Source organism: Falco cherrug, chromosome 3, assembly GCF_023634085.1.
Source record: "Falco cherrug isolate bFalChe1 chromosome 3, bFalChe1.pri, whole genome shotgun sequence".
Taxonomy (NCBI): domain Eukaryota; kingdom Metazoa; phylum Chordata; class Aves; order Falconiformes; family Falconidae; genus Falco; species Falco cherrug.
The window spans coordinates 75,599,890-75,622,299 of NC_073699.1; the positions used below are offsets into that span (position 1 = coordinate 75,599,890).

Consider the following 22,410-nt stretch of genomic DNA (forward strand, 5'->3'; position numbering starts at 1 on the left):
ATTTTCAGGGTTATCTTTGCTGAACTTAGTTTTCTCTCACTAGACTAATTGGCCTCTTTATGCTAGAGGAAGGAACTATGTTGTAACTGCACTGGTTACTGGAATGTAGGATTCTCTCTGATCCTCTCTTTTTTTAAGCACTTCAGACAGCAATTTAAACTTTTTTTCAGGCCAAGAGATCCTAAAAGCTTCTGTGCTGTATTACTTTAATGATTCATAAATCCTTCCCAGCTTATCTTTCTTTTTTTAAAAAGCAAATAGATGCAGTATCCTGTTAGTTTTCTGAGAGAAATATGCAGGGGTAATGCTGCTTCCGTACGGTTCAGTAGCATTGTTTGTTCACCAAAATGGAGCCAGTAAGAGGGAGAGGAGAGGGTTTGGTTATTCACTGTCATGTCTGAATTAATACTTTATGATGGACAACATAACATTTAAGGCATTGATTCTTCCTGGAAAAGAAGCCTGTTGAGCACTAGTTTCGGAGTGGAATATTGTAAGACACATTAGTTGTATGCAGTGTAATTTAATGGAAAGTCTAGGCTTTTCCATTTCCTTTCCAGCCTAAGCTTTTATGTTGTGGTGTTAGAGGAGGGAGAGTGAGTAAGGAATAAGGTCACCCTAAGCAGAATCCAGCTACTTCTCCTTAGCCCAGTCTAATTTATATCAAAGATGGAAGTCTGCTTAAAATAACTATCTTGAAAGAATCATGTAGCTGCTTGCTCAGTTTGTGTGGAGCATTTGACTACCATCATTTCTCCATAAATTTTTGTGAGCCTCCTCAGAATGGCATAATTGAAATTTTCATGTTCCATGTCTTGGCTGTCTTGTGATGGACACTTAACAACCTAGGAGTACCTCCACTGCCTGGGGAGAAAAGCTTACATAAGATGCTGCTTGTTCTCTCTAAGTACGTAGATAGTGAAACATAAGGTTTAAAACTTCCCTTTTGGAATAACTTACGGAAAGATCACCTTAGATCAGTAGCAAAGCTCCAAAGCAACTTGAAAATGAGTGAGTTCGCATTCTTCTTGCTGTGATGCAGGACAGCTGATATGACAAAGTAAATTGGTATCTAACTTGCCAGTGTCATAGTTAGCACCATTGCTGTAAATGCATCATTCTGTATTTTCTGAGAGTGGTAGACTTTACTCACAGTGGCTAGAACTTTTTAGTTCAAAAAGGAAGCATCTTAACACGGGCTGAAGGCATTCAAAGGCATGGTGTATCTTCTGGAAAACACGCTCCTTGTTGCTGGCAACCATATTTATCATGGACAGGCTCTAACTCTTTTGAATTGATGCTTGTCCAGCATATAACAAGGTACATACCTCCTTTAGGAGATTTGATAAGACAATAGAGAGTATGTATTCAGCTCACTGATTGTGCTTTCGGGAAGGCGCTTTTGTCTTTTTCTGTTTATCAAAGAGAAGCTTCCAATTTAATTCTGCAAGGACCATCAAAAGAATTGATGCCTCATCCATGATCTGGGGTCTCTACTGTTGCATGTACAGCCGTGTTTCTCACTAACCTTTGTTGTCCTTTACGTTATAGTCCTCTTTTTTTTTTTAGTTTTTAATGTGAAGGTTGCTTCTCTTATGTATCAAATAAAAATTCCAACTCTTAACAACCCTTTTGCTTCCCACTCAGGCCAGCATAATTTCCTGTGTCTTGACATTTGGCTGTCAGGTGTTCAGCTTAGGTGGTAGTTACACAACATGCTAAAGGCGTATCAGTCTGCTTGTAACTGATGGGTAGACTTGGAGTTTAGCAGTAAAGCTGCCATCATGTTTTGGATTTATGATTCCTCAACAAAACATGTGCAGGTTACATAAGATTCCTTTCATACTGGACTCTAGCATAACAGCAGTTAACTTTTGTTACTTCTTGCAGAGTTACTTGTTCTTTCTTTTAGGGTTTTCGGAAAAGGATGCAGATGAAGTAAAAGGAATTTTTGTTGATACTAACCTGTACTTTCTGGCTTTGACGTTCTTCGTAGCAGCTTTCCATGTAAGTGGAGAAATTTTGGGTTTTAGGAATTGCAGCATATGAAATAAATAAAAAGGGGGGAGGGCGCTGAATTTCAACTTTTTAATGTATTCAGAACTGTTCTTAGTAATTTCAGTAGAGCAATGGAAGTGTTTTCTGGTCTATCAGCTGTATTTCCAATACAAAGTTAACACAGAAATCTGAAATAAGACATAAATTTGAGATAACTAGATAGAAACTAACAGTCTTGACTGAAATATAAAACATTTAACTTCATAATCACTTTCTTTTTAGTTGTAGTTGAACCAAAGCCCCTAGAAATAATATGTCTGTCAACATTGGTTCAAATTTTGTTGAGTTGTCACAACATTTGCCACTGTAGTGGCATTGCTTGGGCACCAATAGTAGGGTTTGAGTCTCAGACTTCTAATCCCTGGAGAAATTTAGATCAGCTGATCTAAATTGCTTCAAAAAATTGTTGCTGTGAAGTGCAAAGCTTAGAATTCTAGTCATGGTTATTTGTTGTTGTTGTGTTTCTCTTACGTATTGTGTCTTGGTTTAAATACAAATCTTTGTTTTAATGAGTAATTGTATTAGATTTCATTGTTCTGCTGTGACTGTTTTTGTCATCTACAGTTATGCTCAATACAGTACCTGTATTCCAGGAGAGATAAGAACTTGCTGAGCATGTTAACGTTTCTTTGTACTTACATTACATGCAATTAATTTGGTTGGAAAGGCTTAGACTTCCCAGCCATATTAATTTATTTTTTCCATTCTGCTTATCAGGTTATAAGGTGTCTGTAGACTCAGACTAGCTCTTCTGATACTTCTTATTTTTGTGCATCGTTTGCCCAAATTAAAAAAAAAAAGTATTTTTCGTTAAAATCCTCTGACCTGAGAATTTGCCTCTGTGCTGCTTTTTTTCAGATAGTGAATGCTTAAAGGAAATACTGAAAAATATACTGAAAAACCCCCACTCATTACAAATAAATTTAATTCTAAATGTCCCCGAAGTTGAAATCAACTTCTTAGTTATGAAACAGAGAGGAAACCTGACTTGCTGTATTGTAAGGGGTTTTTTATTATTTAAAAAAAAAAAAAAAAAAAGCTTTGGTACTATCCAAGACTAAATTTCTTCAGTAGAATCTTGTTAGGGGCTTTCCCAGGTCTGTCAAGGTGAGCAACTCCTCAAGGTCCTCATTCTTCATCCTCTGCCATATGTTACCCTGTGTTGGGTCACTTAACTTTCTTTGCACATTGTGCAGCATTGTAGGCGCTAGCAGTATTTGGAATTCATCCTGTCATTTTGTACTGCTTTTAGAGCTTGGGCTTCTAAACCAGGTTTTTCTTTAATTCCCTCTTAAATGCTTTTTTAACAGTTCATCTGGCAGTCTCTAATTCATGCAAGTTTCAAGCAAATGAGTGTGTTTCTTGCTATTTGCAGCTTCTCTTTGATTTCCTTGCATTCAAAAATGATATCAATTTTTGGAAGAAAAAGAGGAACATGATTGGGATGTCTACAAAAGCAGGTATGGGCCAGAATGAGAAGTGTTGTGCACTTGTTGTGTAATGTATACTCTATGTTTTCAGTCTTACTATAAGTTGGCACTTTGTCAATTCCCCAAGGTGGCAAAATGAGGTGGTTTTGTGTATGAAAAGATGGCTGACAGACTGGTTCTAGCTTTGTTATCATTGTGCTCAAGTATCACTTGCTTTTAAGCATTTGTGTCACTTCTGAGGTTTGACTGTCTTGCAATTAAGAAATAGTTTAATATTAAGCCAGTTACCATATTTCCTTTGCTGAAGGAACATAAAAATACTTGGGGAAAAAATTGAGGACCAGAAAGAAACCTATGAGTAGAGAGGATGTTCTGTCATGGGTAATGCTGTCATGTGAGTCCCATGTGTTCCTTGTAGATAACTACAGGTTCCAGAATATTTGGAGGGGAAATGTAGTGCAGTGCTGTTGTTTGATTTGGGCTTTGAGGTGAACAGGAGCAGTAAAACCTCATGAGGTTGGGGGTGGGGAAGAGCGTGGGAGGGTTGAATTGACTTGAATGTGGGAAAGGTGAGAGAAGCTTAGTGATCTGACATCCTGCCAAAGCCTTCCTAGAGGCAGATGAAGATAATAGCCAACCCTGGATGCTTAAGATTTAACACTTCCAGCCTTGTTTGTTGTGCTAATACTTACTGCTTGTTTTTTCTAATAGATTTTTTTCCATTCAGATTATGAACCTGGAGTCACTTGACCTCTGAGACTAGCCCAAGTTCTATCATATTTAAAGATTAATTAAAACATGTGAGGAATAGCAATACCAAGAAAAAAATGTTTTAGAAAATCATTCCAAGATGAAGAGCAACATGCTCTTCTCATGTGGAGACTCTGTTTATCATGTGCATCAGAGTGCATTTGGTTTTATAAGGCATTTATAGTGTTGTTGGCATACCTAAGCCAAACAGTAGGATTTCAAAGTGGTCCATGGAATTTCAGAATTAAGTGTTAATTGCCAGTTTAAAAAGTGAGTAAAGTCAAATTGAATGACAGAGGGGTTTTTAACCTTACTATCAAAGTAGCAGTCTTCAGTCTCCAGTAACTGATGATTCCATCCTCTCTTCAGCAATCCTTAGTCACCTTTCTGCTGCTATCTCCTTCTTGCCCTGAGGGAGAAGTGCAACAAGCAATTGGTCTGGAATGGTGCAGTGTAATTGTTGTTGGCTGAGTGTGTTGTAGCTCTTACCTCTTTCTGTCCCTGCTTAACAGGATGGATATTTGAATCTAAGAACTAGTTGGTAGACACTTGCAAGCATCCAAGGTTTTGCAAAACCTGGAAAATAAACCTAAAATGTATTTCCTAATGTTTACAAACATTAAATTAGTTGCATGAGTTTCAAAGACTGATGTTATATTACCTCACAGCCTTTCAGCTTCCTCAAGACAAGAATCATGCTCATACTTCATGATAGTACTGATACATTGCTGAATTGCTGCAGTACAGAAGTCTTCCTTAAATATTCCAGTTTCCTTTCATGTTTTATGATAAGAATTTCTTAAAATGTTTTTGTTCCTTATTTGCCTGGAGGTATATAGATCACTGGCTATTTCTATGACTACTTGATATATCAAGATGTATATAGGAGGAGTTCATCCTTAAACGTGTAAGACAGAATTACAGAAATAGGCCAACAGTCTTCTAGCATTTCAGCTGTTCATTTAAATATTAATAAGCCTTTCATTTTCATTTCTTTCTGTCTAGTGCTTTGGCGGTGCTTTAGTACTGTGGTAATATTTCTTTTCCTTTTGGATGAACAAACAAGTTTATTGGTACTGATCCCAGCAGGCATCGGTGCAGTGATTGAGGTGAGTTCTTAAACTCTAGAACCAAATACCAGTATCTGCAGCAACATCCATAGTTTATTGTAGAAAAGGAATGCTAAACTAGTTACTGGAAAAATACTGCTGTAGTATGCTGTCTTAGCAGCGTTAACTAACTTTCAGTGGTAGAGGATAAACTAATAGCTAAACTGGAAGTATCATTTTTTTCTGAATGGTCCACCTGGTGTTGTGGAAACCAAACATAGAGCTATGCTGAGGTTCCTTCCTATCACATTATCTGGTAGGCATCACTCCTGACCAGGGACGTATTAACAACATCAACCAGCCTTCATGGAAGCGTTTGTCAAAGAGCAGGCTGTGTGCCATCAGACAGTGCCACAGAGCTGCAGCTTTCTCCCTGGCGGTGACTGAGGTGCTTGGGGAAGGAGGAGACTGCTGGCTGTGTTCATTATTCCAGAAGGCTGTGTCCAGTCAGTGGGTTGCAGGTACTGCTTAGCAGCCTGCTTTATGTGTAGTAAAGCACAGTCAGCAGCAGTGGGCAGATTTCTCAATTTAACATGGTTTGCAGATCTACTCTCGGTATTTAAAAATAAGTTTGGGACACTCAAGTGGAATTTTTGACTACAAATCTATTACAGCTGCAGATAATCCCTGTGGAAACAAAAGAGTTCTAAATTTTTAGTTAGTAATGAAATTTTTGAATGCAGAGTCGGAAAGTGATCCTTAAATTTCAGCTTATTGTATGAAACAGATGAAGCTCTTCTAAAAACTATGAACAGCGGTATCCTAAATAGTACCGTTTCATTGACTGTGATGTTATTTTTCAGTATGTTGACATTTTTAAGTCTGATGTACTTCTGTGTGTTAAGTTTTCCGTATCAGATTTTCCAGTGGTTTTGCTATTCCTATAAATAGCAGTTTAATCTGGTATTTCAAACTTTCTTTAGCTGTCTGAAATTTTAACAAAGTTTCAGGGCTAAATATATATTCCTATAAATATGCAGCTACTTTTGTAGAATATATTTTATTTTTATTCTTGAAATCTAAATAACTAATTTTTTTAAAATCCTTAAATTAATTTTTAACATTTTAAACTAAATTTAAAAAATATTTTTAAAACTAACTAGATTTTTAAAAAACATTAAAAAATATTTTTTTTAAAAAAGTGAATCAGGTCAAGAAAAGTGATGCTTTTGTTAGTTTGTAGTGGAGAAGGAAGAGCGAACCCTGGGCTCTAAACCACATTTTTTCCAGAAGTATCAGTGGAGACCAGGCGTGTATGGTGGTAGGGTAACAGGAACAATCAGCTGTGCTACAGGATTTAAGTGCAATTAAAACTGTTAAGATTTTTTATTGGTCTTTTATAATGAAGATGGATTTTTCAGTTGCCACTACCTAAGAACAGGCGGATTCAGATCTCATGTGGTTGTTGTGCCTGTCTGAGATTCTTCTTTGAGCTGCACAAAGATCTGTGAAATAGATCCCTCCAAGATCTGTAGTTCCTATGACTGGCTTCTACTGTCTTTCTCATGTGCCTTATTTTCCAGTGTGTTGCTTTTTGGATTGCAGGCTGGGGGAACTGGGTTGAAAGGCTCATATAGGAACACTGTGTGGGGCATTTAAGTTGAAGGGAAATGTTCTGTAGGTTCTGTTGAAGTAATATATCTCTCCTCTCAAATGATGGTGAGATAACGTGGTTGTCTCAAGGTTTGAATGAACATACGGACTATACATCTCAAAGGAATTTGTCTGCTAGGAAGAGCTTTTTTACAACTTCTTAACACCTGTTTCTCATGCAGTATTAATAGTGAACTTGTTTATGTGATAAGTAATACTCACATCAAAGCTGACAGTAAAGGATTGTCTTTACCATATTGCCCTTTTTTGTTTGGAAGATGGGATGGGTGACAAGAGAATATTGGTGTATCTAAAGTTAAACGAACAAACCAACCTTGTCCATAAAAAGCTTGATGGAGCGTAGCTCTCCTGGTGAGCTTACTGCATTAAGTTGTTGAGTCTGTATAGCAGGGTAGGTATGCGAGTAAATTTTCATGTGAACCGAACCTTAGGTTAGTTAAGGTCCGGTTCTCACAGCTGAACCGTAAGTAGTCAAACAATTCAGCGGATTCACTGAAGCTTGCTTGTAGCCCGCTACTGAACTGTAATGACCATGTAAGTGCCCACTTAATCACTGTTAGGGGTTTGGAGGCACCTTCATTTTGCAGACCCCAGCTGACTTGAAAGGCATGTGAAAACTCCAGGTGGTTACTGGAGAATTTTCTAAATGCCTCACCTGGGGTGCATGCTGCTGAGTAGCTAATGCCCACCTAAGCACTGCAACTCAGATGTCCTGGAAGGACTACATTATTTCACTTAAAGTACATCATCTGATACGGACACTTAATAGTGCAGGCTTTCAGTGTTGTACTTGTCTGGTGACACAGCATTTGGTTTGTGTAGAGATGCAGGCGGTGTGCTGCAATCAGGCTGTTGCTGCTTTATGCAGTGGGTGCTTAAAATAGATATTCTGAGGTCTTGATTCTGATTATCTGAATCCTGCAGAAGATGTTCCTTTGGATAATCTTATGTGCACATTTTGTTTTTGTTAATTATAGCTCTGGAAAGTAAAGAAAGCTTTGAAAATGACCATCAAGTGGCAAGGCTTGAGACCCAAAATTCAGGTATGGTAGACACTGACCTGTTAATGATGACACTCTTGAGTTGTCCATCTGTTTCCAGGTTACTGTGCTATTTGGCTTTTAGGGAAATTAAGATTAAAAAAACTATAAACATGTCCTACGTACATCTTCCCTATGGATGGCTTAATCCAAAAGCTGGATGAGCGTTTTCAAACTTACTGGTTTCTTCAGTTCTGTAGAAGAAGCTATTTCTATGTATTTATGGTGCAAGAAACCAGAAGGCCTTTGTCAGTCCTGCTGAACTGAATCTTAACAGGTGGGACTGTGCTCCTGCCACTGTGTTAGAAAGGCACTCTTCACTGACACGGTGATTTGAAGTAAACTGAATTTTTCGTGAAGCTGTAGGCATAACTTCTCTGTTGTGGAACTAGTAGGTGTGACATGTTCTGGGGGCAGGACAGTCTTTGGCAAATCCTCTGGAAAAAAATTAAGTCCTGAGTCTGTTTGTAGGATGTGCAGTGGCAACAGGGATTGAAGTTAACTTTTCTTTTTTACATGAGTGTAATCTTTGTAAAGTACAATCTACATTGAAAGTTTCTCTTGTTGGTAGGCAAAACAGTTATCTAATCTTCAGTGTTGATTTCAGAAGAAGTTCTGGGGTTTTATGCTGCTTGAAGTATATGCATCCTGAGTAGCTGATAGCTGTGGTTGTTCCTTTGCCGGTATCCAAGGAAGTATGCTTAAGCAGTCATAATTTCTGGAGATGTGGAGATAATCCATAACTGACCTCTTCATGCATGAAAACGGTTATGGTTTTTAATGACTTTGTCTGCCAAATCATTAGGCACTTGACTTTGCTTTTGCTTTGTGAACACTGCTGTCTCAACAGCATTTTCTAAAGCAAAGAAGTCCTGGATGTTTGGTGTAAAATACAAAGGGAAAAATTAAACTTTTTGTCTACCCTGTATTTAGCAGGCTGCACAGGACCTTTGTAAGACATTCTTGTATAGAAGATTGTAAGAACTTTGAACTGTTACCTAGCTTAATGTCTAAGCAGTTTAGTTAGCAATTTGAATCTCTGTTTAGGGAGTTGGACAGCAAGTGCTTTTCCCCCCAGTTTTGACTTGATTATACCTTTCATATGTATTGCAGTTTGGTACATACAATGACTCTGAAAAGAAAACTGAGGAGTATGATACCCAGGTAAGAGGGAATCCTGTGACTTCTGATCTATAAAGTCTATGTATGTGGCCTGCTGCCTGACTTGTTTCACTCTTTTTGTTGCAACAAACGTTTTCCGTGTTCTCTTAGCTGTTAAGTGAATCATCATCGTGTGGATCATATAGTGAAGATACATTCTGATAATTCATGAAATGAAACCATGAAAGTTGTTTTCTTAGCTGAATCTGGTTGAAACATTTCTCTGAGAAGCAGAATTGCAGGTGATTTATCTGAGAGAAATATCTTTTAAAGTTTGCATTCACAAATTTGAACATTTGTATTGGTACCTGTTATTTATACTGGAGGAATGTTCATGTGCTTCCTGATTTCTGAAAGGAGTTGAACATAGGTGGCAACATTGGTATTAAGTAGAGAACTACTCTTGGACTCTGATCTTCGTGCTGCCTCTTGGTGCCTATGCTCTAAGGTGCTTGGTTGTCTGAACTGGGTGTTGGAATTTTCACCACCTTCTCTAGAACTGGAAGCGTACTGGAAATAATAGCATGCGTTTAGGAGAAGGAAAAAATTTCCAGGAAAAAATTGTGCATCTGTCTTCTAGTTACTGTCGTGAAAAGCCTGCTGTATATAAAATGTGAATTACTGAACTATTTTCCTTGTCTATTAGGCTATGAAATACTTGTCATATTTGCTCTATCCGCTGTGTATTGGAGGTGCAGGTTACTCCTTGATGAATGTCAAATACAAAAGGTACTGTAAATTTATAAATGGTTTTGTACAGAATTGAAACATTCCTCATTTTTTTCTATATTAATTAATTGGAGGTGATGGGTTATGGAAACCAGTTACTTTAGTTTGTTTGATTCATAAGCCAGGAACCAGAAACTTCCTTGTTCAATAGGATCTAAAGCTGAAGAGTCTAGCTGTTTTTTTAGCATCTTGTAAGCTACAAGGTGTTGTATTTCACAAGTAACCTGGTATTACTGTGGTACAGAATAAAATAGCTTGCATACATGAGTAAGCTGTCAATCAGAAGAGGAGGAAGAAAGCTGCCATTGATGTTAAGAGAATTGGTAAGGTGGCAGGAGAGATGAGAGGAACTCAGCGGTTGAACCTGTCCAGTAACAGGAATACGCAAAAACTGTACGAAAATTCTTTGCTCTGACCAAGAGGTTCCTTTGCTCCTAAATACGATAGCTAGGATGACAAGCAAGCAAGCACGTTTGTAGGAAAGGACTCTGTTCCTTTAGAGCCATGGACTTGCTGCAACATATTGATACTTCAGCAAGAGCTGGACTCAGTATTCCATGAAAAGGTGAAACTCTTGTCCGTTTTCACTCAAAACAGTACAGCTAGTTCATTTTGTACTGGAGAGATGCAAGCATCTCTCTGATGTGGCCATCAGACTGTTGTAGGAAAAAATCTGGAAACACAAGCATGGTGATGGCCAGCCATGTAGACTTTTTTTTATATATATATATAGTCTTTAGGCCCAAAAAGGATGGGAGGGAGAGCAAGCAGTAGCTTAAAATAACATCAGAAAGAACTACTGTTGCTGCATACATGAGCTGTAGCACTTGTACTAGACACTTGGGCAATTTCTGGGCTATTAGAAGTTTTTTTCAAAAGGTTCTTGTCTTAGTAAGGAGCTAGCAAATATACAGCACTTAAATATTTGGCCTTTCTCACAAAATTCTTTAATTTATGAAGTACTGCAAAATACTATCTGCCAGGTGTTCCATGAGCTGTAGCTTAAGAAAGGGAGAAATTTCATATCACGGAATTTTTATAATTTTTAAATCTGTTTGTAGGGAAATGTGACAAAAGTAATCTTAACAGTGGATTATCCTTTAATCTTGCAGGCATTTTCTGATGCATTTTTTAGATGCTTGTGGATTAGCGAAGTGCTGCTACAGCTGTAATGTTGTATTAACATGTCACTAACACAGCAGTGCAAGTTTAATTTTAAATGATGTAACCTGAGCATTACGGTTATTAGCTGTTCTTACTATTGCAAGAAATACGGAATTTGACCGCTCTCTGTAGTACTACTATTACTGTGCTAAGATTGTGCTCCATTGAACATCTGGGAAGAGTAAGTGCCCACTGTAGTGGTTTGCATTGAATGGTGTTTGTTGTTTGAAATTTGGTAAGACCTTTACGGTGCCGTACTGTCTCTTTAGTATTTGGAATACACTGTTACCTTTGCAAGCCTTAATACAGTCAGGGTTCAGCGCGCAGTATTATCTGATGTCGTCAATGGTGCAGAAGTCTTAGAACATTCTGAAAAATTATAAAAGAAGTTCATAAAGCTCTCCAAACTTCTTGTATGGACTGATAAGCATCACTTGCTTAAACCACCTTCTGTGGAGCCATTCCTAATTAAGGGAGGATGCAAGGTGTTTAGTACTTCCATAAAGTACTTGGCCATTTCTTGGAGTAGTCAGCATACCGTCATGTAGAGGATGTATTAAAGGTATATATTTTTGGCTGAGGTGAAAAAATAACTGGACTGTCATCTTTCTTTGTAGCTGGTACTCCTGGTTGATTAACAGTTTTGTCAATGGTGAGTCCCTTCCGGTTTTTTCTATTTGTATTTGTTCAAATGGAGGCCAAGAGTCAAAAGTAGAAAATTAACTGCTATCAGCTGGATCAACAGAACAGTAACTTGACTGTAGGTTCCAAAATTATCACAGTGACTGAGAAAGGGAGAAGAATCAATGCAAAGTGAACAAAAGGAATAGATGCATCTTCTCTCTTTAGAAAAACGAATGTAAATCTCTAATTGTGAAAGTGTAGTTGTATGATGTACTTCTGTTGTGCATTTGTCTGTAAGTTTTCCATGTTTTATCTTCAGGAGTGTATGCTTTTGGATTCCTGTTTATGCTGCCCCAGCTGTTTGTAAACTACAAGGTAAGATTGAAAAGCAATAAAAGATTACTTTTCTAGTCTCTTCTTCCAGACTGTATTACAAATTGATATTTTTATTCCTAGATGAAATCTGTTGCGCACTTACCGTGGAAGGCTTTCACATACAAAGTAAGTAAACGTCTAATTTAAAGATTGATGCAGTCATTTTGGAAATAATTTTCTGTAAGAAAAGGTTTCGTGATATGTAGCTTAAAGATGACAGTGCTCTTTTTTTTTTTAAGAACTAAACTTGTTTGCAACTATCCTTTAAAAAAGACAAACCAAAAAACATTGATTTCCATTTTTCCTTAATGACTTCCATATAATGGAGAAAACTTGCATCCTAGTTTTGATGATGGTACTGCTTTCTGTACTGTCAGCTGTCTTGTGTGGGTACAAATGTTGGTCCTGTAAATAAATTAATCAGTTTCAATTTAATGCATTATTTTAGGAAGTGGGAGATTAAATTAGCAAAGGATAGTTCTCAAGAAACAGGTAGGAGCACTGAGACCTTATTTTGGCAGGTTCCAGGAGCTACCAGAGCAGAGACTGAAGTAATATACACATTATTCTGTTCTGGGGTGGTAAATTCTGAGCTTCTGGGCAGTGTAGTGACAAATGTGTGGTGGGTTGTTAAATGCTGGAGGAGGAGCTGCACTGTGGTGTCCCCACTGCCTATACTGACCTTGTAGGAAGTAATGCGATGCTGTAGCAAAGCTTAATACCAGACCTTGGAGGAGGGGAAGGGGAGTTTATGTAGAAACAAAATCAAGTTACTAACACTTTGATACCTGCATACCCAAAAGCACCCACTTGTGTGTTCAAGTGGTTTGTGTGATATGCAGGCACCGAAATGGATGTACCCAAGTATCGCAGTCAGGATTCCTTGTGTTGATGTGGAGGACAGGGGGCACCCACTGTTGAGTTCCTGTCTCCTATAGTCTTCCTCAATTGGCAATTACATGTTTGTTTTGTTCTTGTACCCCTAAAGAGCTGATAGTGTTTTGACTCCATCCTTTCCCACCTGAGTCATTAGGATTTTTGTACTGTCCTTTGTTTTCCTGATCTTTGTGTCCTGAGAAACCCTGGCTGGATGTGCTGGGATCATCAAGACCTTGACGCCACCGACATGCGCCCTTTTTTCTTCTATTTGCACTCACTGTGTCCATGTATTGTAATTCTCCAGAACATCAGTACTTTAAAAGAAACAGTGTTAAAAACTGCTCAAGACATAGTGTCCAATTCTGAATGGATGATCTGGGACAAAAGAACTAAAATCTTAAAATTTGAAGTGCCTTTCATAGCTTTTCCATTTCTGTGACGCTACAGCAACAGCCCAACTTTCTGCTGCCTTAACATTTTTAAGGAATCAGGGGTCATCTAGGAAAACAGATTGAAATATAACTGATAACAGAATAGCAGGTAAACAGTATTTGATATGAAAATACAGTCAAAGATAAAACCAAACATCTAGTGTTTCAGACATACTAGGCAAATCAGCATGTTTCTTAACAGAGGGGAGTACAAGGTACATTAGTGAAGTAATTTAATGATTTTTACTTCAGCAACAAAATACAATAACTGAGCAGAGATATCAGCTAGGTAACACAGCGAGACTATTCAAGCAAGTAACCTTTGAAAGCAGTAGAATTCTCTTGCTGAACAGCCTTTTCTTACAGAGCATTTATGGTTCGTGTTAAGATGCCAGAGGCTACCCACAACAAAGGCTTGTGTTTATTTAGGAAGAAGTACATGATGTTTTCAATTATGTTTAAATTACTGGGCTTTGGAGTGGGTAATTTAAATATCCGCTAGGAAAAAGTAAAGTTGCTTGCTTTCTTCTGCACTTTGAAGAGTGGAAAGAATAGTCTGTGGTCTCCTCTGCATTTGTTTCAGAGACCTTTGGTTTTTTCCTTATTTTGAACTCTTTCCTCTTTTGGAAGACATTAGCAAAAAATAAGACTGTTCTAACTTTACAGTTTCTGTAGTCTTTACGTTTATGCCCTTTATATTTTTATGAAGAGTACCTTCAAATGAGGTAAACTCGAAAGAGAACTAGCTAGACTAAATATTGTTGGATGAGCTGGCTTGATGCATTCAGTTTCAATGGCTTATGAAGACTGCCTAAGTGCCTTTGATCATTGTAGGATCACTCAGTTGGGTGTTGAGTTGGAAAGGCTGCCTTTTCCAACTTGGCCAAGGTTTTGGGGTTTTTTTGTTCCTTGACAGACCTTCTTTGCACAGGCTTGAGAAGTGCCATCTGTATTCTTTGATCACTTTGGACTGATGAATTTGTTTTGACTTGCCAGAAAGCTTTCCGGTTGTGACTAATTAGAGCTCTCTCGCGTCCAACACCCCCATCTTCTGCTGAGGCTTTATCATATAAACATTGATTCATTTTGAAGAGTAAGTCCTCCTGCACTTAGACAATACATCGTTTTCCCCTTGTATGCATTAATGCACAGCTTGCTACTATTGAAAGGAGAAGCTGTGTTACTGACCCAGTTTGTTAACCCAATAGTGAATATTCTTTGCTGGATGTGTTTCCTGCAGTTTCTAGTGAGTTGAAACAGTTCATTGCACCATATGAGTAACAGAGCTGGTGCACACTGTAAGAGTTGATTTTCATCCTCCCTGTAGGTTAGAGCCAGATTCAGAAGAGTTGCCCTACTGTTTACTTTCTTTACTTTCGCTGACAAAATATTGTTGCCTTTGCATGCCTGGAGCCTGTTTGCGTTGCTTTCCCAGCAGATGTCTGGGAATTTAAACTTTCTCGCTCAGGAAAAAGTTGTGAGGAAATACTTCGTTATTGCTTCAGAAACAAAACCTATAGTATGCCTAGTTGAGTGGAAATGTGTAGAAAATTATGTCTCCAGTAAGGAATAGATGATTACTTCCAGGGGAGCACTGAAAATATTTAAAGATGTTCTTAAGAGCAGTAAATTAACAAGTTTTTACACAGATTTCAAATTCCCCCAGAAAATGAAAGTGAACTGATATTTTGTAAATCTTAAATAATTTGAGTAATGAACGAATTCAAGGGGTTTTTTCAGTTTCTTTTAAAGATTTAACTGAAGTTGAATCCATGTTTTTCCCCCTCTCTTGACAATACTATCACTTACCTGACTTACTCTGACTTTCTTTTTACTTCTAACTATAATAGTGTGGTCTGTAGTAGACAGTATGGTTTTCATTAAAAACTGCGTTAAAGTGTGCATTAATTAGTTTTTCAGCATAACCCTTAAGTATTGTTATAAATGTGGAAGTAGTCTGCATTCTTACTGAAAAATACAGTTGTGGAAGCCTGTTTCCTGTAGCTTTGTATGACAGGTTACTTCCTTTTTTCACAGCCAACTGAAGTATGCTTTTCTTCTATTTGTAGGCATTTAACACCTTTATTGATGATATATTTGCTTTTATCATCACTATGCCAACATCTCATAGGCTGGCGTGCTTCAGGGATGATGTTGTGTTCCTGGTCTATCTTTACCAAAGATGGTATGCCTTTATTATTCATTCAAGTTTTTACAATGCTGTAGATGATTGCAGTCTTACAGCTGTAAAGAACTACAAAATAGTTCGGGAATTTTCATACTATGGTAATATATAGTGTGGTCTGGATAATGGTAGTTTTATAGATGCCTAGTGAAGGGAACGGTGAGCAGGGGGATCCTGGAAAGGAGATGTCAATACAAATAAGAGGAGCAAAAGCATTTTCCCATAACTGACTATTGCTGGATCCTTTTTAGCATGGTAAGAGGGTAGTCAGTAAAATCCTCTTTTCGCAGCACTCACAGGATTTTCTAATTACCCCTTCTCACTCTCCAAAACAGCAGTCCTCCTTTTCAGCAAATAGTTTCACATTGCAAGTTACAAAAAAAATTAACCCGAGACATGAATACCTGAAGTAAGGTAAAGGAGAGTAATTCTTAAGCTTGTATTCACAAATCCACTTAGGAGTTCTGGGCTTCTAACCCTTGCTGAGGGGCATGTGCTCAGTATCTGAGGCATGCTTTCCAACTTTCTCTGCAAGGCACTAGCAAAGGATGTTTTCTGGTGAGGGATTGCCCTGCTCTGGTCTCTTCTTTATCTAGTTTCCAAATACAAGTTACCAGGTTCTCTTGTAAATAGAGTATCTGGTGAGTTTCAGATTCTTTAAGTAACCAAAATCAGATTGGGAAGAAGGCTATAATCGTTGGAATACTGTTCGTAAGTGAAGCTATAGAAAGTGTGGTTTTGTTCCCAAGAATAAATATTTGTGTGGAGCAAGTAAGAATTTTAAGACAAGTTCATGTTATACCAGAATACATGGACTTGTATATCTAATCATTAATACTAAATGCAGACTTCAGGTTTGGCTTTATACAATCACACAAGTGTAGTAAAATACACCCCCTGCCAAAGTATTCTAGAAGTTAACAGCTCAACAGCTTCTGATAGGGGCTGGGCGCTGTTTTCAGGTCTGAGAGGTGTTCTGGATTGCTTGAGCAATACTCCAGCCAAGCTTTAGAGGAGCTGGCTAATAAATCTCTTAAGAGGCTCTGTTATGCAACAACTGGTTAAGAAGTGCACTTTTAAGTAGCACAGAACTGCTTAATTCCTTCAGATAGCAGACAGTATTGTAACTAGTAATTTATTTTTTTTTTCTGCCAGGCTTTATCCTGTGGATAAGAGCAGAGTGAATGAGTATGGAGAATCTTACGAAGAAAAGCCAAAAAAAAAAAGCTCATAGAGAATAAGTAAGAATTGCAGAAGATTCTGACCCCTGGACTCTTACTGGCTTTCATGTATTATCTGGTCTTAAGGAAGGAAAAACTTATTTAATAAGAGTATTTTTAAAGCTTATGACAGAACTACATGGACAATAAATCTTCTATATTGCCAAAATCTAGTTTTGATATCCTCCTGTTTCAAGATCCTCTTTTGTCCTCCCAAGGTCCACAGTCTGCCAGATATCATGAAATAAACTTCCTGCATTTAAACTTCAGTGAAAACCTAAGTGTCCTGACCATTGTAATTAATAACTAAGTATGTTTTTAAGACAACTCACTAACTGGAAGTGTGGTACCTGTGCCACTAGGCTATGAAAAGTGAAAAAACAAGCCCAGTGTCTTGCAGCAGAATTACACATTATTGCCAAACTGGAGGCTGTCAAAAATAAAATGTATCGTATTGGATTATATGCTAATTAAAAATCATTCTTGTTTGATAATGGAGATAAAGAGAATTCTAGAAATTGTGATTAAAGTTGTAAGTTGTATGTGGGCATTGAAGTTCATAGCTTAAAAAAAATGTTGGAAATACAGGATGAGATATGGGGTTGTTAAAATTCAAATTCTGTACCTTCTTAGCCCATAGCATGGCAGAGGGTTTCAGTTGTCTTAAACTGAACAAATATGTGAAAAAACTGTAACGTGAGTTCTTTCAATATATACCCAAGATTATATAAATCCTGCATTAAATTCTTCACCGTGTGGTACCCCAGTGACCTACTAGGCCAATTCTCTCATGTTTCAAAGGGAGTATCCTTGATCTTTCCCCTCTCCCTCCCTGCCCCATTCTATTTATAAGATGAAACACACATCATTAAAGTGGAGCGATTTTGCTCAAATACAATACAGGTTCAACAAACTACCTGGATACATAGGAAAAAAATCAGCCTGGTGAAGAACAGGTATCTTCTTCTCACACAATTTAAAATCCATATTCCATGGAAACAGTTCATTAAGGGAGGTATTTTAATTTGTTTCTTCCAAGTTAGTAAAAATAATTAGGTTGATCCTTGCATACAAATCCAAACTTCACAGCTATATCTAGAAACTATGGTTCTAGTTTTTTAAATACAGAGTGCATTCCTTCCAGCAGTAAATAAAATGCAATTAAAAAGTCCAAAAGACAGAATTCTAGTTTCCAATTCTAGCTTTGCTTTGGTCAGTTTACAAATAAACCCTAGTGATTCTTCAGTTTCTTTATTAAATTGCATGCTGTTTGTGCAATGCTATTTAACTTCAGTTTGTCATTGATTGAAAACACTTAACTGAATAACCCTGAAGAACACAGATCTACTTCTGTAGTCTGTAACTACTTCATTAAGTAGATTTTACCCAGTTCTGATACTGCAGAAGTCTAAACATATAAATACCTGGGTCCCAAAAAGATACAGAAATGTGCCCAACATCTTTTGTCACAGGCTTTCTTTTACTCTAAGTTCTCCTTACAAGCTACTGGCAATGGAAAGGAGTCTTGAAGTGAATATTTAACTCATTTTCATGTTAAGGTCTCTTTACACTGTTAATTTTAACTAAGGAGGACTATTGATTTTAGCATTAAACATATATAAATAAGTCTATGCAAAACTGGGATTGCATCTGCTATATCTTGTACCTGTTTTAGATTTGTTTGGAAGGAGCTCTTTGCTGGTAGGCAAACTAATTTGGGACTTCTATTTCATAATAATAGATAAATGTTAAGTGTGTGAAATTTTTTCCTGATTTAAATAATGCATATAGCACATTCCCTTTTTGTGCCATTTCAAAACAACCAAGTCATTGCTGCTTCTAGAGTAACTTCTGGAAGTCCGGGATACCATATTCAGGTATTTCTAATGTTTAATCACTCATTTTTGTATGTAGCTGTTGAAAAATCACTGTTGCACCTTTACCTACTGTGAGTTTATTGGTCTTCTGTCTTGCATTTCTGATGACAATGACCTCATAATATACTTTACAGTAGTCATAAAAAATTATAAAATTAGAACGTTTTAAGTCTTTAAAATGAGCAAGACTTTCCTGTTCAAGTCATTGTTTTATGCATTCCATTTCCAAATAAAAGACTTGGCATATGGGATAGAGAGTTACCTTTTGTTGTGGAAAGGAAAGGTGGTGAAAAACTATGTAAGTAGTCTAATTTTTGAGATATTAAATGAAATTATTTAACTTTCTAGTTGTGGAAGTGGCATCAGCTTAAAACAAAAACATGGTTCTGTATGTGGTTAATGCAGAAGAAAAACATACATAAAATTTCACTGAATGTATTGCAACTCATGCTGGATTATCAGTATCTGTGATCTGTTGAGCAACTTGATCCTACTAGAAGGGTGAAACTTTACTGTGATAAGCAACTAGGTGACCATCTTGCATTCTTATATTCATTAGGCTTGTAATAGCTGTGGAAGTTAAAGGATGGCAGCTGTTTGGGGTTGGGGGTGGTTCTGGTTTAGAGTTAATTCAGGAAATCGCCATACGCTTCTGGAAGATACTCTTGCACAGTACTTACTGGTGTATAATACCATGGCAACTGTGGCTTTTTAAGGACCTTAAGTGAAGAAAGGCAGCTGACTTGACTCTTTCTGGGGGTGTATGTGACCTTGGCTTAGTGCCTCTTGGCTTTGTTATGGAGATGGCGCTGTACTCCTGCACAGTTCTTCCAGTTCCATAACGTGCTATTTCCTGCTCAGCTTCACCTGCTGCTGATTGTCCTCCAAGAGATCACCTCCTGCCCTTAGGGCTTTTTCCCCTGGAGCCGTAGGGCTAACTCAGTAATCACAAAGTGGGCAGCAGCACAGTCAGTTTTTCTCTTGTCAGTAGAGCTCTAGAAGTCTGCTCTGCTTCTGTTGCTGCTACAGCAGGTGCTGTTTATGTTGAGGATACGTAGACACAGCACCGGTATGTGTTCCCTCTCAATAAGGCATTACACTCCAGTAAGTGTCATCTACAAGTTGGTGCCAGAAGCATTAAGACAGGTAATTCCCCCACCTTACAGACTATTTGGGCTTTCCTAATAGTCCTGTGTAAAATCCTCTTGAGTAAGTAAATCTAGCAATAGGAGTTGAGAAATAAAGCCAGAAAGAGCCCAAGTTTCCCAGATGCCCGATGACAGTAAAACTGCTTCTGCTCTTACACTAGGAGAGGTTTGGTCCTGTATCTGTGAGGATCAGTGCACTTTTCCAGTGGTTACAGACACATTTAAGAATCTCCTCTTGGTACAGTGGGGGGAACTGTGATGACTCCTGTTGTTTTCATCCATCTGTGTTAAATGCCCCTGCTCCTTCTTAAGGATATCTGGAACTAATCACCTTGCTCCAGCTTTTCCTTTATGCAGTTCTTTCTTACTGTTCCTTTTAATATTGGGTTCCCCAAAGATCGTGGGGATTTCTGGGTCATATTTTCTGCCTATGTTTGGTTAAAAGAACATGATCGCTTCTTGCCCGCCCCCTCCACCTTCTGTTTAGCAGGAGGACTCTGTCCTTTTAGTCCTTGCCATACGGTACCCATAAAGCTTCTTGCAAGCTGTTTTGGGTATAGTATGTACCGGCCTCAGTTTCTGGCCTCTTAACGTTCTCCTTACTCAACTGTAGCTCCACAATCCTCATTAACTTAAGACAGAGCTCTTTTATGGTTGCTTTTATCATGATTTCTTCTCCTCCTAGTCTTGCACGCCTGCAAAGACTAATGGGCTATCTTACTCTTATTTTGGAGTTCACTCTGAACCTCTTTATTAGGTGTTATTTGCCTCTAGCAGTCTTAGCCATAGGTTAGTCTGTGTCAAGCAGCCTAAAGCAAAGTGGATGTTTCATTGCTACGGTTCGTCTGCATGCGGTGGTCCAGCTAGCCACCTGGCCACTGAAGCAAGAGCCTGTAAGAAACTATGGAATAGGGTATTGTTTATTAAGATTTATGTTAAGCCCAATGTAAAGATTAGGCAACAAAAGATAAGATAACCGCCAGGTGTCCAGGATGCCGCTTGTGCATATGAATGAAGGGTCAACACCTCCACTACTTCATGAACACGAAAGTAAAAAAAAAAGGTATAAAAAGGGACTGTTTGAACTGCTCAGGACTGCAGTTGGCGGAGCGCAGACTCCCCTGTCGTCCAGCGCTGGTTTTGCTCATATTCTACTTGCTATAATTAATAAAAATTTTAATTGGATTATGATCTATTGTGGTCTCAATTTACAACAATTCTGGTGCTGTGACTCGGATAAGGAACGGTGGGCTTTGGTCCTCCGGGGAGGCGCCCCGCGACATTTCGTGGCCCCGCGACCAACAGCTTACTCCAACCTTACCGACGAACCTAAATTCTAGAATAGTGAGCAAAGGAGAAACCGGTAAAATCCCATAAAAATTCTGTGCACGGGAGTCCGTACGAAGACGCAGGACGCGTAAGTATATTGCGAATTTGTTCGCGGGTTTGCCGTTCAGGCGGGATTGGGTTTCCTGGAATATAACGAGTGAGTGTATGTTTGTGGATATTCCAGAAGATGGGGGCGAAGGGCAGCAAGCCTTCGACTCCCATGGGAAGGGTACCCATTGTACCTAAGAATACCCCTCTGGCATATATCTTAGACAATTGGAGATATTTCCCTGGAACTCTAGGGAAAGATAAGCAGAAGATGATAGAATATTGTACTAAGATATGGGGAGGGAAGAAAATTTCTAAAAATGTCTTTTGGCCAGTCTATGGGTCAGAAGAAGATTGGGTAAGACAGCAATTAAACCTCTGGGTTAATAATAAAAAACCCCTTAACCCGGAGGAGAGTCGATATGCGGAAGTGTGGCTAGAAAGACCGGGAGCTAGACTTTACCCACTGAATGAAATAAAAACTAAACAAAAGAAAAAGCAGGAAGAGTTGGACGAAACCCTTCTAACCCCCCCTCCTTACATTCCTCCTCCTGCTCCCGCAGAGGTCCCCAGGGCGCCCACTCCCCACCAGAGTCGGAACAAGGGTCTCCCCCTCTTCCTAGACGCATAACTAGAAGTCAGAAAGGGGCAGCTCAGATGTACCCCCTAAGGGAAATACCCATGGGGGGACCTCAACCTGTGATCGGATATATTTCCGTACCCCTAAACTCGGCTGACCTACGAGATTTTAAAAGAATCGAGATGGGAAACTTAATTGAGGACCCACTCGGAGTGGCAGAAAGATTAAATCAATTTTTTGGGACCAAACCTTTATACTTGGGATGAGATGTAATCTATCCTTGGTCAATTATTTACTACCGAGGAAAGAGATATGATGACGAGCAGGAATGAGACTGTGGGATGCTCAGCATGCCTAGGAACCCCAAGCAGATATTAAATGGCCACTCCAAAGACCTAATTGGGATAATCAGGATCCAGTGCATAGAACTCATATGCAGGACCTGAGAACTATAGTAATTCAGGGGATTAGGGAAGCAGTACCCCGTGGCCAGAATATCAATAAAGCATTTAATGAAATGCAAAAGAAAGATGAAAGCCCTACTGAGTGGCTGGAACGACTGAGGAAAGCCCTTCAGCTGTACTCTGGGGTAAATCCAGACGACCCTTTAGGGTAAGCGCTCCTAAAAACTCAGTTTGTGGCAAATAGGAGAGTCAGGG

General features: G+C 38.5%; 1 protein-coding gene across 1 annotated transcript in view; it reads left to right on the forward strand.

The window, feature by feature from the left end:
• The window catches only part of CLPTM1L (CLPTM1 like), a 30,877-nt gene extending 11,891 nt beyond the window's left edge, over positions 1 to 18,986 (forward strand). The window contains exons 7-17 of the mRNA XM_055705814.1: positions 1,913 to 2,007; positions 3,434 to 3,518; positions 5,244 to 5,347; positions 7,939 to 8,004; positions 9,115 to 9,165; positions 9,809 to 9,891; positions 11,673 to 11,707; positions 11,999 to 12,054; positions 12,136 to 12,180; positions 15,434 to 15,549; positions 16,705 to 18,986. Of these exons, the coding sequence (XP_055561789.1) occupies positions 1,913 to 2,007; positions 3,434 to 3,518; positions 5,244 to 5,347; positions 7,939 to 8,004; positions 9,115 to 9,165; positions 9,809 to 9,891; positions 11,673 to 11,707; positions 11,999 to 12,054; positions 12,136 to 12,180; positions 15,434 to 15,549; positions 16,705 to 16,783 (815 nt within the window). The 3' untranslated portion in view covers positions 16,784 to 18,986. The remainder of the gene's footprint in view (positions 1 to 1,912; positions 2,008 to 3,433; positions 3,519 to 5,243; positions 5,348 to 7,938; positions 8,005 to 9,114; positions 9,166 to 9,808; positions 9,892 to 11,672; positions 11,708 to 11,998; positions 12,055 to 12,135; positions 12,181 to 15,433; positions 15,550 to 16,704) is intronic.
• Positions 18,987 to 22,410: the final 3,424 nt, after the last annotated feature.